General features: G+C 55.0%; 3 protein-coding genes across 3 annotated transcripts; all 3 read left to right on the forward strand.

Annotated features, from left to right (window-relative positions):
• The first annotated feature begins 543 nt into the window (after positions 1-543).
• M406DRAFT_282879 (FabD/lysophospholipase-like protein) lies at positions 544-3154 on the forward strand. The gene is made up of 3 exons (XM_040918494.1): positions 544-692; positions 797-1361; positions 1441-3154. The coding sequence occupies exons 1-3, from the start codon at positions 626-628 to the stop codon at positions 2765-2767; spliced, it is 1959 nt and encodes a 652-aa protein (XP_040771956.1). The 5' UTR covers positions 544-625; the 3' UTR covers positions 2768-3154.
• A 4716-nt stretch (positions 3155-7870) lies between these two features.
• On the forward strand, positions 7871-9434 carry M406DRAFT_268085 (uncharacterized protein; the record flags this gene model as incomplete). Its single annotated transcript, XM_040917907.1, has 2 exons — positions 7871-8328; positions 8441-9434. 2 exons carry the CDS (start codon positions 7871-7873, stop codon positions 9432-9434), a joined length of 1452 nt encoding a protein of 483 aa, XP_040771957.1.
• Positions 9435-10807: 1373 nt separating this feature from the next.
• M406DRAFT_268167 (MATE efflux family protein) lies at positions 10808-12406 on the forward strand (the record flags this gene model as incomplete). Its single annotated transcript, XM_040917918.1, has 2 exons — positions 10808-11378; positions 11475-12406. The coding sequence occupies 2 exons, from the start codon at positions 10808-10810 to the stop codon at positions 12404-12406; spliced, it is 1503 nt and encodes a 500-aa protein (XP_040771958.1).
• Positions 12407-12971: the final 565 nt, after the last annotated feature.

Raw genomic sequence — 12971 nt, forward strand, 5'->3', positions numbered from 1 at the left:
CACAGCCTCCCCACAGGGGGTTTGTATTGCGGTACGGTAGTCTACCGAGCTCCAACACCTCAACCTTGTTTTCTCAGTCATGATCAATGTCTCCTCAGCGGTTCCTCCCTGGTTTTTCACTGGCTCCTCAGTGGCCCCCCTGGCCTCCCTTCCCCCCATCGCAACCCTTTCCTCGCTGTGTCGAACCTGAATAACCCCGCGTGCCACCGTCATTCGCCCGTCAGAGCCTCGCTTTTTTCCCTCGATCTCTCAGTGGAGCAGTGACGCACTGCGCCCCTGGGCCGTGGCCCCTGCACCCTGCCTCTTATATTGATCTTCCCTATGACTTTAGTAGTGCTACTCTATGGTAGCAGAATGTTGGGCTTCGTTTCGTTTGGTTTGGTTTGGTTTGGTTGCCCTCCTGTGGCGCGCCGGTGAAACTAAACTGCCCGCAATCACATTGTTCTTTTCTCTACTCAGCAGCCGCACTTAGCTATTTACCCATCTTCGTCGTCGATTACTTCTCTCTGGCCAACGCCTCCCTCTCCACGCACAGAACAAGGCATTTGTCTTACTGCATCCAGAAGAAAGAGAAACACACACACATATACACACACATACCCACTACACGCCGTGCTTTAGACCCATGGCATCGACCGGTCTGACACGGAAGGACACCACGAAGGGTCCTCCCCTTCGTGTGCTGTCGCTAGGTGCGCCTTCCCCCTCACTGCTTTCTTCCCACCCCCTTCCGCCGGCGGCTACCGGCTTATCACGACTCTTTTGTGTGCTGACTTTGGCATCTCAACCCATCTAGATGGCGGCGGTGTCCGAGGCTACAGCATGTTCATCATCATACAGGAGATTATGCACCGAACCTTTGTCGAGATGGAAGGCCGCGCGCCCCGACGCCACGAGATCCCCAAGCCTGCCGACCACTTCGACCTGATCGTCGGCACCGGAACGGGCGGCCTCATCGCTCTCATGCTGGGACGCCTGCGGCTCGACCTCGAGACTTGCAAGGAGCTCTATGTGCGCATGACCCGCATGGTTTTCGAGACCGACAAGACCCTCTTCGGCATCCCTACCCACTCGACCCTCTTCAAGGCCTCGAAGCTCGAGGAGGCCATCCAGGAAGCCGTCAGGGAGCACACGGTATCGGGGTCAGAAGGAGACGACGGCACCTCATCTCTGTTCAGCCCGCTGAGTCCACAGTCCCGCGGCGGGAACACCCACGGGCCGAGGAGGCATCTCAGCAACGCGAGTGTGGTTAGTTTCAGCGCCAAGAGCCCGACGGCACAGATGGCACGGCCCGCCTTCACCGGAAGGGGAGGTGATCCAAATGCGCGCCTATACGACGAGAGAGAAAACAGGACCAAGACGTATGTTAATCTCGAAGACCCCCCCCCCCCCCTCTCCAGAACTGTCGACTGTTTTTGGCTGACATACAAACTTTGTTAGGGCTGTGACCGCGATCTACAACGGCGCGCGCAGTAAGTCTGACGTTGTGCTGCTGCGGTCATATGACTCCAGGAGGGAGACGGCTCCCGAATACGACTGTACAATCTGGGAGGCAGGAAGGGCGACCTGCTCGATAGGACTGGCCTTCAAGCCCATCCGGATTGGCCAGACTGTGTTCCACGATGGCGGCGACGGAAAGTTCAACCCTTCCCCCGAGGCGCTCGAGGAGGCTATGACAAACGAGTGGCCCGGACGTGAGATTGGCGTCTTCCTCAGCCTCGGGACAGGCAAGAGGCCCAAGAGCAGCGACGTAAACAAGACGGAATGGTACGAAGGGTTCTTGGGAGGGTTCGCCGAGGCCAGGAGGAGACTCATTTCCAAGATCGAGGGCTGCGAGAAGACACACGAGCTGATGAAAAAGGACATTTTGCCCTCGAAAGGAGTGAATATTGACAACTACTACCGGCTAAACGTGGAGGTCGGTGTGGGCGAGTTCGGAATGAACGAGTGGAATCGGCTGTCTGAGATCTCCACGTCGACGAGAATGTACCTCGGCCGCAGGACAGAACAGAAGATGGTGCAGGACTGTGCGGCCAGGCTGGCTAAGATCAACCGGGCAAAGCAGCGCCTCGATCGGTACAGCGGTGAGTCGGAGCTGAAGCCCTTTAAGGAGGACTACAACCTCCTATCGCCGCTTGCAGTGGAGCTCCCGGCAGAGATCCCAGAGGCATGGCCACCCGCGCCGAATACCCCCTCCAACCGGTCTATCGACAGACAGTCGTACGACTCCGGGATCGACGCCCTATCAGTGCCAACCAACCAGCGGTCTCCCAGAAGCTCATACGAGCGTGTCTTACCTCCCATCCCGCAGGACGAGGAGGCTGCTATCCCCCCACCCCTGTCACCCCGCCGAGAAACGCCACCTGAAGGACGAGTTCGGCCGCCGTCGGCGCCAGTCCCTAACCACAGCGCCGACCACGATGATCACCTGGTGGTACACGCGCCATCGCCAGCGCAATTTCGGACCGCCGCAGGGACGGACAAGATCGCCATCGTCTCAGCAGACGAGCGTCCTCGAGGCCAAGGAGCTTACGGCAGTACGTCACCACAACGCTCACGGGTTGAGCCTCCTCCGCTGCCACCCAAGACGCCCCTGCCTGACCACCAGGCCATGCGGAGAGTGGGCACAGCGCCCGCGATCTCGTCTATTGATGCCGCTGTTGGTGGTGGTGGTGGTGCTGCTGCTGCTGCGCCGCCGTACCCGCTCGACGATGAGCAGCCACCACCACCTGTGGGGAGGAAGCCCCCGAATTATCAAGGTCGGTGAGGGAAGACTAAGAGGAGGCGGAGAGAGGAAACGTTGTGTGCGTAGGAAGGTTTATGCAGCTTATTTTTCTTGGCTCAGGAGCGTATACCTGGATATGGGTGACTCAATCAGGTCGACGCACATGCATACGAAGGCTTCGGCTAAGCTACGAACACACACATGCCCGGCCTTGGAGGGGGGGAGGGGAGGGGTGGGGTGGCACAGCCTGGGTTCCAGGGCTGGGGCCTAGACTGGACTGACAGGCTTGAAGACTGCTCATGACAGTGACGACAAGGCGGCGTTCAGGAGACCAAGTTTGGGCTCCAGTGGATTTCTTATTTCTCTTTTTTTTTTTCTTCTCTCTCCTGCTCTTACGATACCAATTTCAGCATACATGATTTCTTTTGGACTTTCACAATGAGTCACGCTGTGTCTGGTCTCAGAACCATTTCCTTCGATCTATAGTAAATGACACCAGTGAAAAGGAAGAAGAAAATCAAAAGAAAAAAGAAAAAGATACGTCAGCCAGCCTCGTCCCATTGGACCCAGCAGACTGGAAACAGGGTGGATCTTTCATCCCAAGTCCCTGCATCCGCGCCGATCCTCCCCTGCAGCCTTGATCGATTTGATTGTGTGTGTCTCTTGTCGGATCCTGTCCTTTCAGAAGGACGATGTGCTCTAAGTGCATTTTATAGATAAAAATGATAACAAGAAAGAGAGGGAAAAAAAGGAGTCTAGCCGTATCATTCGCGGCGCACTTGACTATACCGTCTCTCGTCTAAGTTCCCATGTTCACCCCGTATTTTTCACCTCCCCTCTTTGCTCACCCCCCCCCCCCCTTCTTCACGTTGCATTCACTGCATATGCGACGGAACGTGGTATCGTTCTGCATGCTGCTGATGATGGTGATGATGATGTCGCCCTACTACGACCAATACCACATTGTCATTGCACCTCGAAGCTCCTATGCCAAGTAGTCTAGAGGTCACCTCCCCGCCAGAACCAGGGCGGCGCTCGAGACCCTTAGCTGCGCCAGGAGAAAGGGAGGGGATACACATGCCAAACTATGAAGGACCCAAGTGACAAGGCTGAAGGCTACGGTAGGATCTCCCTTTCTCTACATAACACGTGGTACATTGTGGGATACATCCTGTCCTTGCCCTGGTTTTTGCTTCTTCTTTCTTTTGCGCTTCGTTCACTTTGCGCTTCCCATCCATTCATCCATGCATGCATGCATGCATACATCCATGCCGTCCAGCCCGCACTTGGCTGGCGTGCAAGTCAGTGAGTAAGTGTGTGTGAGTGTGTGAGTGTGTGTCAGCCCACAACCTAAAACGATTAAAAGATGGTGTGCTTCAGCGTGGCTTGATAAAACCTCGTCAGCTGGACATGCTTGGCAGTTAGGAGGGCCTAATTCGTCTGCTCTGCTTTGTTCCGTCGGCCTGTGAGATTTTGATCGTTTTTTATACAAAAAAAAAAAGGAGAAAATCAAAGAAGAAAGTCGACAGTACCTTGGGTCTTTTGCGTGGTAGGCACACCCCCCACTCCCCTTTCGTCATTCTTTCTCTCTCCCTCTCTGTCTCTCTCTCTTTTCTCGTATACCCCTTCTTATCTGTTGCGGTCCGCACAAGGTGCTTACCAGCCCAACGCCCCAACACCCACCCCCTGGCCCCCTCCCATCTTCGCCATGGCCTAGATGACCTTGCGTTTGGTGAATGAGAGTTGGCCCGATGCTTACAAGAGGTCATTGTACAGGGGGGTTTCCAGCCGTTCGGTACCTGACAGGTTTTCCATCCTTCGTCATTTATCTGCCCAGATGGTCAGAGCAGTCAGCCGACAAGCATACTTTTCTTCCTTTCTCCTTATGCTTTTTTTTCTTTTTCTTCTTCTTGCCTTAGTTCACGGATCTTCCGCCCGCTTGTACCTCCCATAGTCGTATCGAGGAGGAGGAAGAGGAGGAGGAGGATGCTTGGATGACTGTCTTGTTCCAATTTACTAGGAAAGGAAGGAAAAAGGAAAATAAATTAGGACGCTCAGCTGGCTAACAAGGTAATATTGCAGTGCTATGAGATAGGCCCAGCTCGTTTATCTCTGTCTGCAGGCAGTCTATACCGTCTTCGGCATATAACCTGGGGCTTTATAGGGCTGGATCCCGTCAGGAGAAGTGCAACATGGGGGCCTTCCTTCTACTGATTTCTAGCTGGTATGCGTACGTCTAAAAATTGCAGTGATCATGCCCGTATCTCGGCACGTTCATATCCCAATACGACATGCTTTTTGTCTTGGAATCTAGCACCCTCGAAGTAGGGATTAGCTGCGGTGTCAGATGTGTGCTTAATTCCCTGCCCTGCCTTCTCCTTCGATCTCTTTTTACTCCTCCTACGCAACCCCCCCCCCCTTTTCTTCTCCTGCAACCTGTCCGTGAGGCTCAGCTAGTCAGAGACACTGCAGCCAGCTGGATCTTAGCCATTCATATAACAGGTGCGCCACAGCTCGTAGAGCTGTCCTCTCAGCGTCCACTGCCAAGTCGCTAGCCAGTCCTGTAGGAGGAACATGGTTTTTGCCAGGTTTGATCTCGTTGGGGAAAAAGGACGTAATAGACTCACCTACATGACAGGCTCCAACTCTCTTTTTTAGTTTCTCTCTCTATCTCTGTGCTCCTGTGGGCCCTGTAGGCGGCTTACTCTTTCCTTCTTTCTTTTCATTTTCATTGACCGCCAATGTACACAATGTTTCACCCCGGACATGGCTCAGAAGTCAACCCACCCCCCCCCCCCACCTCCTCTTCTTTCCCCTAGCCCCTGTTTCGTTGGGTGGATTTTGCAGGGTGTGTGAAGCATAATCTAAGTAACCTTACTTACTAGTACTATAATATCACTACTACTAATCAACTTCTTGCCTGGCTCCGTGGCGTCCACGGGGATCCTTCCCACCTCCCCAACTGCCGCGCACCAAGCGGCATAACGAGAAAGCTTGTTCGTGTTTATTGGCTGGAGCTACCGTCCGATCGGGGTCGTCGCCCTACCAAAGTGAGAGAAAGAGGTCTCGATCTCTCTCCCCCTCCCAAGAGCATGGGTGCTCTGTAGAAAACCACACCTTGGCCCCTCCCTCCATCTTACCCCAGGCAGCGATGGCCGGTGGCTTGGGGATAAATGTCATCATCTCTCTTGAACTATGGCAGGCAGAGGGAGTCATACCGGCCATCTCGGAGAGAATGTGAGAGACACAGAGCGAGAAGGCTCGCACGGTCTCGAAGAGAGAGAGAGAGAGAGGGAGGGAGAGGTATCCTTGACCTTCTATTCTAATGATGAAGGTCTCGGCGCGCTTTATTTTTTTCGAGTGACGCCATGCAAATTTGGCACCTGACTTTTGTCTCAGGGCAGCGCGTGGTAGATAGGGAAAAAAAAGCAAAGATGAGACTGGGCCCGCTGACAAGAGACGTACGAGGGCTAGGCCGAGGGGGGCTTCTAGGAGGAAGACAAGAGAGAAAGTAGTGAGAGGCCCCTCGACGAGTGACCTATCAGCTAGCACCGACGAGGCTCCAGCTGAGGCTCTGTCCAGTCTAAGTCTAGGTTGCGGGCTACGTATTTATGCTAAAAATACCATATAATTAGCGGACAGGCGTCCTGCAGAAAGCATTCATTTCATAAACCACAAACCCCCTGGCTGCCAGGGGACAATGACGTTTGGGCGGCGGCGGTCGATATCTTTCTTTTGACTTCATTTGCCACTCTCCTGCTCGAGCAACCCCCGAGGATTCTTCAAGTCAGGGCGGTTTACTCCCATGGAGAACAGTGTCCCTCGACTTGCTGCCCGCTGTGTTGCCGAATCTGTCTGGTGTTCTTTCGTGTCTTATGCATCATACATACCCTGCCTCTGAGATTGGGTCGAGCTTTCCTTTTTCACGTCGACGCCGCGGGTAAGGAAAGGTCCAGGAAATAATAACCTTCCCCTACCGAAAAGGGCCCGAGTTCTCTGTTGTCTTTGATCTGGTCCCACGGGGTCTAAAGGGTTATATGCACCATTATGTCGGACTCTTCCCATTCTGGCGGGCCAGGACGCTCGTTGCGGTCAGAGAGGGTGCCTGTCTCTTGCGGTGAATGCAGACGGCGGAAGCAAAAGGCAAGTGGAGGGGAAAGAAGAAGAAGAGGAAAGAAAGAAAAAAAAGAGATCGCTGGCCGGCTCTTCCAAAGACCCATGAGTTTTCCTTTTCCTCTCTTCTTCTCTCTGCCATGCCGTTGCGGCACCCTATGAAGAAGGAGGACGAGGAGGAGTCCGTGCAATATTAGGAAAGAATTGTGCTTTTCTGGGAACACACCGGCTGACGCAAGAGAGTTCTTCAGTGCAACCAAGGCCAGCCATGCAGCAACTGTGCAAGAAGATTTCCTCCTCCACTCTGCGAGTATATGACGAATACCCACAGGTGTGATCACTCTCTCTCCTTTTGTGTCTCTGCATCCCTTGACAATAGGAAAAGTCGCCCCGAGGCACTTGTTGGTCTGACATATCGCCCCAAGAAGACGCAGTGATGGGCCTGGACAGTACCCGATGACAACGCTGCCCTGCAGTCTTCTCCCAGCCTCATTTTTGGGAGACGAACTCGCGCCGGTCGATGGCATCTCCCAGCCGCTTCTGCCGGCGGATCTACGTGTCCAGCTCCAACACCACCATGATCACCAGCAGCAGCAGCAGCAGCAGCAGCAGCAGTTATGGCTAAACACAGACTGGCCGCAGCATGCAAACTCCAGCACGACAGGATGGGAAAGTCGATGGCAGGGGCCTGGGCCCGCACAAAGCAGTGCTACCCCGGTCACATGTCTACCAGGCTGTATGGCGCACTCTGACGCGTTTCACACTGCCAACGCGCTGCTGGACAGAATTATCATGTTCCCTGCGATACATACTCAGCAGTGGCAGGCTGAGAAGACTGACGAGATACTCTTCTGGCTGAGACAGCTGTCGTGGTCAGGCTCAGCAGGCGACGGCACGCCTCTGCCCTTCGAGGCAACGCGGCAAGATGCTGAGCTATTGCGCTTCTGTAAGTTGAATACCACTCATCTGTTGAGAAGAAGGGAAAAAAGAAGCAAAAAAAAAAAAAAATCATCTCGCGAGATGTGGGAAGCAATGCTGACTGCGCTTCTCTCCTTTCTGTCTCTCCGCCCCCGAAAAATAGTCGTCAACTTCATCTCCCGCTTCAAAGCGTCCCTTGACAGCGAACCCGACGTCAACTCCAACCCATACATGAGGCAGTATGTCCCCTTCTGTCTGCACAGCCCGCTGCTCATCCAGACGGCCATCTACACGTCGGCCTGCTTCCAGGGCGAGATGGGCAACATCGAAAGCACAACGGCAGTGGCACACAAGTGCCGTGCCATCGAGATGTTGACGGAGCACCTGCAGAGCCGAGGGTCGACGACGGATGAGGCTATCGCGGGCGTGATGCAGCTGATGCTCAACGAGTGGTACTGGGGCAACACGGACGACCTGCGGGCGCACCTGACCGGCCTGCGCGAGATGGTAAGGCTGCGGGGTGGGTTTGGAAATCTGGGCCTTGGGGGCTTGCTAGCCAGGCTTGTCATTGTGTAAGATGGAGCCGAAGGCGGGGGGAGCGCGATACAATACCCATCCGCCCCTCCCCCTCAGGAGACGGGACTTAGACTGTTGCAGAGCGCTGGTGCTGACCAGGAGAGCCAGGTCCGACATCGCCATCGCTTTATCTTTTGAGGTCCGGCCATATCTTCAAGGCGGGCCCGAATTCGACTTTCGAGACGTCGCGCGGGTCCCGTTCAGGGTGTTCCTTAACACGCCCCTGGTGCCCTCGCTCGCATCATTCTCGAGATGCGCCGAGGCACTGCACATGCATCAGGCCACTGCGCAGACCCTCGATGACATGAGGTTCCTGATCAGGCTGGTCCTGGCCCTGCCAGAGTATCCGTCAGAAAAGGACCTCCAGAAGGTCCAGAGCACATCCGCCTGGATTTACGACCGCATCTCCAACCTCACGGCCGAGGCTCCAGCAGCGCAGCAGCGCCACAGGGGGTCCGAGGACCAGCTCAGCCCCCTGAGCGCGGACCCGTTTGGCTCGACAGCACTCCGACGTTCATCCTCAGGCGAACCCCCGCGGCGGGCCTCTCGACACCCGAGCCCCACGACCCCAAGCCACACGGCGAGCATCGATACTGCCAGTCCACCGGGCCCTACTGTCCAGGACACCATGTACCAGGCCGTAAGGCAGGCAGCTCTGATCTATGCGAGGGCCATCATGACCCGGAAACCCCTGCGAGACCCGGCCGTCTGCAGCCAAGAGGACTTCCTCCGGCTGTGGACTACCGTCTGGAGGATCCCTTTGCGCAGCTGGAAGACCGTGCTCGGTGTCTTTGCGTGGGTCGTGTTGAGTATCACGCCTGCGTCGCGCGGCACGCCGCACGAGAGGTTCGTCAAGAGCCTTTTGACGGTGGGCCTGGTCCAGATGGGAATGGAGGACTGGGATGTCACCGAGAGGGCAATGAAAGGCGCGCTGACGCTGATCGAGTGGCTGACGGGAGGCATCAGCGGTGACAGCGCAGGAGGACATCACGAGGAGCAGAAAGGAAGGGTTGGTGGTCTTGACTCGGGGTCCTTTATCGATCCAGGGCTTTTTGCCAACGGAACGACAACAACGACAGGGCCTGTGACGCAGGGTTGGTGATGTCTGTTGAAGAGATGTTCGTCCCTGTATCTCTCTCACACCAGAGGGGGAAGCAGCGGCCCGTGTACAATTAACAGTATATGCCTTTTCTATGTCTTCTTCTTCTTCTTCTTCTTCTCCTTCTTCTTCTTCCATTCCAGCGATGGCGTTGTTGAACCTTTGATTGGGCGCGGGGTTGGCAAAGTACAAGACGACAAGACAGAAATCATTTTGAGAAGAGAACCCTTCACGGCTTCCCAGCAGCCAGATAGGGTTAGGGTTTAATATTGTATACAATGGATCACCACAGAGCTTTTGTTGGGTTTTATTTCCTTTTCTTCTAGCTTTTTCTTTCTTTCATCTCTTTTTCCATTTTTTTTCTTTAACCCTTGAGATGTACTCAAGCACCCTCTCTCAGAAATTGTAATGAGGTTGCAAAGCTCAATTGATCTCTGTTCAAGCTGAATTTCGATGACATCTTTGACAATCTGGTGATCCACTGAAACTATTAACTCAAGCACACAATGTCCCTTAATAGGCTATTTATGCCAAATCCAGATCTGCGGCAAGGTTCTGTAAAACCTCGGGTTGTAAGGATAGCAACACCTGCAACGAGTCAACAACGTCCGTAGTCAGCGGCGAACCAGAGGAACTTTCCCTATCTCGCACTATACGTTCTATAGTACATGGCTGGCTGCCGGTTCCAGGAGCTCCACCGCTTCTTTGGCCGGTCCGTTATGAATTACCTTGACAAATGCTACGAGCGGCAGTGCCCGTCTCCCCAATCTCTCACTCTCCCACTCTCCTCCCTTCTCGGCGTTCATGGATGAATGGCTTGATTATGTTAGTCGATCCGGATGGCTTACAGATAGATATCTTCGCCCACGCTTATTACTCTGATTTTATCTCGGGCACTCTTATCTCTCTACCATGCATGCATTTTATCTCCCTGGGTTTTTAGATCTGCCCCTCCTCGCTACTCTGTCATCATGAGTTACATCGCGGGGCATATGGCCCACTGACAACGTCGTCGACGTCGTTGAATTGTCTCGGGGGGAAAAAAAAAGAAGGAAGAAAAGAGAGAGAAAAAGTCTTTTTCCTACTGTTTCCTGTCTCTTTCATCCTCTCATTCTTGCCTTATTGTCGCGAATCCGTGACATGGGCAATCTCGTGAATCTTTAGCCGTGATCCTGTTGACCAATTCCTCCTTTTTTCTTCTCGAAAACATTACAACTCTAAGACCATTGCCCACCTTTCCCGCAGATTCTCAAGGGATTGACAGGAGAAGAAGAAGAAGAAGAAGAAGAAGAAGGAAAACATATCTCGGTCTTTAGTCACAAACAAACACAATGCCAAGCGGCTCCTCATCCTCTGAGACGGTGAGCTCAGATGGCATGCCGCCCACCGAGACCTCCGCCCTCCTCCCGAAGCCTGGAGCACCGGAATACCCAACAGCTTCAGATGTCCTGGCGGAGCCGACAGAGCCCGGGGCGCCCGAGTGGAGGACATGGCTCGGCGAGATCTGGCTCCTCACCAAGGCCTCGATCCCCGTCATATTAGCCTACACGCTGCAGAACTCCCTACAAACCGTGTCGGTCCTGGTCGTGGGCCGGCTGTCCCCCGAGGCGCTGGCCACGGCTGCCTTCTCGTACATGTTTGCCATGGCGACGGCCTGGCTGATCGCTCTCGGCGGGACCACCGCGCTCGACACCTTGGCCTCGAGCAGCTTCACCGGCTCCTCGAACAAGCACGACCTCGGCATCCTCCTGCAGAGAGGCATCTTCGTCCTGTCTCTATTCTATGCAGTCGTGGCTGTCATCTGGCTCTTCTCTGAGCACATCTTCCGTGCGCTCGGCCAGGAGGAGTTCATCTGTATTCAGAGCTCGAGGTTTCTGATGTGTCTGATCCCAGGCGGGCTGGGTTATATCTGGTTCGAGGCGATGAAAAAGTACTTACAGGCGCAAGGTAAGCAAACGGAATCTTCCAGTCAAACCCCCCTTGATCGTCCCGATCGATGATGTTGACTGACTGGGCTCCCTTTCTGTGTTCCTCCATTTTCAGAGATCTATCGTCCTGGCACCTACGTTCTCCTCATCACCTCGCCTCTCAACGCCCTCCTGAACTACCTCTTCATCTACACCTTCAATATCGGCCTGTACGGCGCGCCCCTCGCCACAGGCCTCTCCTACTGGCTCTCCTTCCTGCTCCTCGTCGCCTACACCATTTTTGTCAAAGGCAGCGAGTGCTGGGGCGGGCTCGCCCCCGCCAGGGCCATGCACCATATCGGCCCCTTTGCGCGCCTCGCCTTGCTGGGAGTGGTCCACGTCGGCACCGAGTGGTGGGCCTTCGAGATCGTCGCCCTCGCAGCAGGCCGCCTGGGCACCATCCCACTCGCCGCGCAGAGCGTCATCATGACCGCCGATCAGATCATCAACACCGTCCCCTTCGGCCTGGGCGTCGCGGCCTCGGCCCGGCTGGGCAACCTGCTCGGGGCGCAGCGGCCCCACGACGCCAGACGGGCCGCCCACTGCGCCGCGGTGCTGAGCACAGTGCTGGGCGCTGTCATCTTGGCCGTGCTTATGGGCACCAAGGACGTCTTCGGCAGGCTGTTCAACGATGACGAGCGTGTGGTGAAGCTCGTCGCCGAGGTCATGCCCTACGTAGCCCTGTTCCAGATCGCCGACGGGCTGAACGGGTCCTGTGGCGGCGTGCTCCGCGGTATGGGCCGCCAGTGGGTCGGTGCGCTGGTCAACATCGTGAGTTACTACTGCGGCGCCCTGCCTGGTGGCATCTACCTTGCATTCCACGGCTGGGGGCTGGCGGGTCTCTGGGTTGGGCAGTGTGTGGCCCTGTATCTTGTGGGTGCGTTGGAGTGGGTGATTGTTGGTATGAGCAAGTGGGAGAAGGAGGTCGACCGAGCTCTGCAGAGGTTAGAGGCTGGAGGAATGGGAAGGAGGGCTGAAGATCCAGACCAGGACTCGAGCACGGTCTGAAGCCGGTACAATTTAACGCTCTCGCCGTTCCAAAGTTCTTCCTAAGAAGTATACATAAGAGTCTCAGTTTCTCGTATCCTTGGAAGAGACGTGTAGGACTTCCGAGACGCATGTAAACCTCACTATACACATCAGTCAACAAGCAAAAATTTAAGACGTTTGGGCAGAGAATGGTTATGAGGGTCAGGCGCTAGTGGAAGGAACAACGTGACACAAGGGGTGTGTCTACATGTTGGTGTCATGGCTTGTGGTCGTCTCGAAACTGGACTCTATCAGAGGCCACCTGTGAAGCCTCAGCAAGGGGGACTCTTTCGGCACAATGATCTACAGAATGATCCAAGATCAAAAGACATACAATCTTGTTCAGGCCTCAGCAGTGTCACTTTTGTGATTCAGATCTGGAACCCGTTCTGGCGGTCATCCAAGGCCCTCTACAAGATCATGCCTTAGCTACCTTCCAAGTGACATTCGTCAACCGCCGGAGCCCGTTCGAGGTCTCCCTCGACTGCTCAGGTCTTCCATCGACGCTTGACGTCTTCATCATCATCTCCATCGCGGTGGTGTC

This window comes from Cryphonectria parasitica, assembly GCF_011745365.1.
Source record: "Cryphonectria parasitica EP155 unplaced genomic scaffold M406scaffold_9, whole genome shotgun sequence".
NCBI lineage: Eukaryota > Fungi > Ascomycota > Sordariomycetes > Diaporthales > Cryphonectriaceae > Cryphonectria > Cryphonectria parasitica.

What these genes read in the sequence shown, in the direction of transcription:
- M406DRAFT_282879 (XM_040918494.1), top strand. Translation starts at nt 626, where the DNA reads ATGGCATCGACCGGTCTGACACGGAAGGACACCACGAAGGGTCCTCCC. An exon ending in CCTTCGTGTGCTGTCGCTAG is followed by an intron (nt 693 to 796) that starts GTGCGCCTTCCC and finishes CAACCCATCTAG; the next exon opens with ATGGCGGCGGTGTCCGAGGC. An exon ending in AGAGAAAACAGGACCAAGAC is followed by an intron (nt 1,362 to 1,440) that starts GTATGTTAATCT and finishes AAACTTTGTTAG; the next exon opens with GGCTGTGACCGCGATCTACA.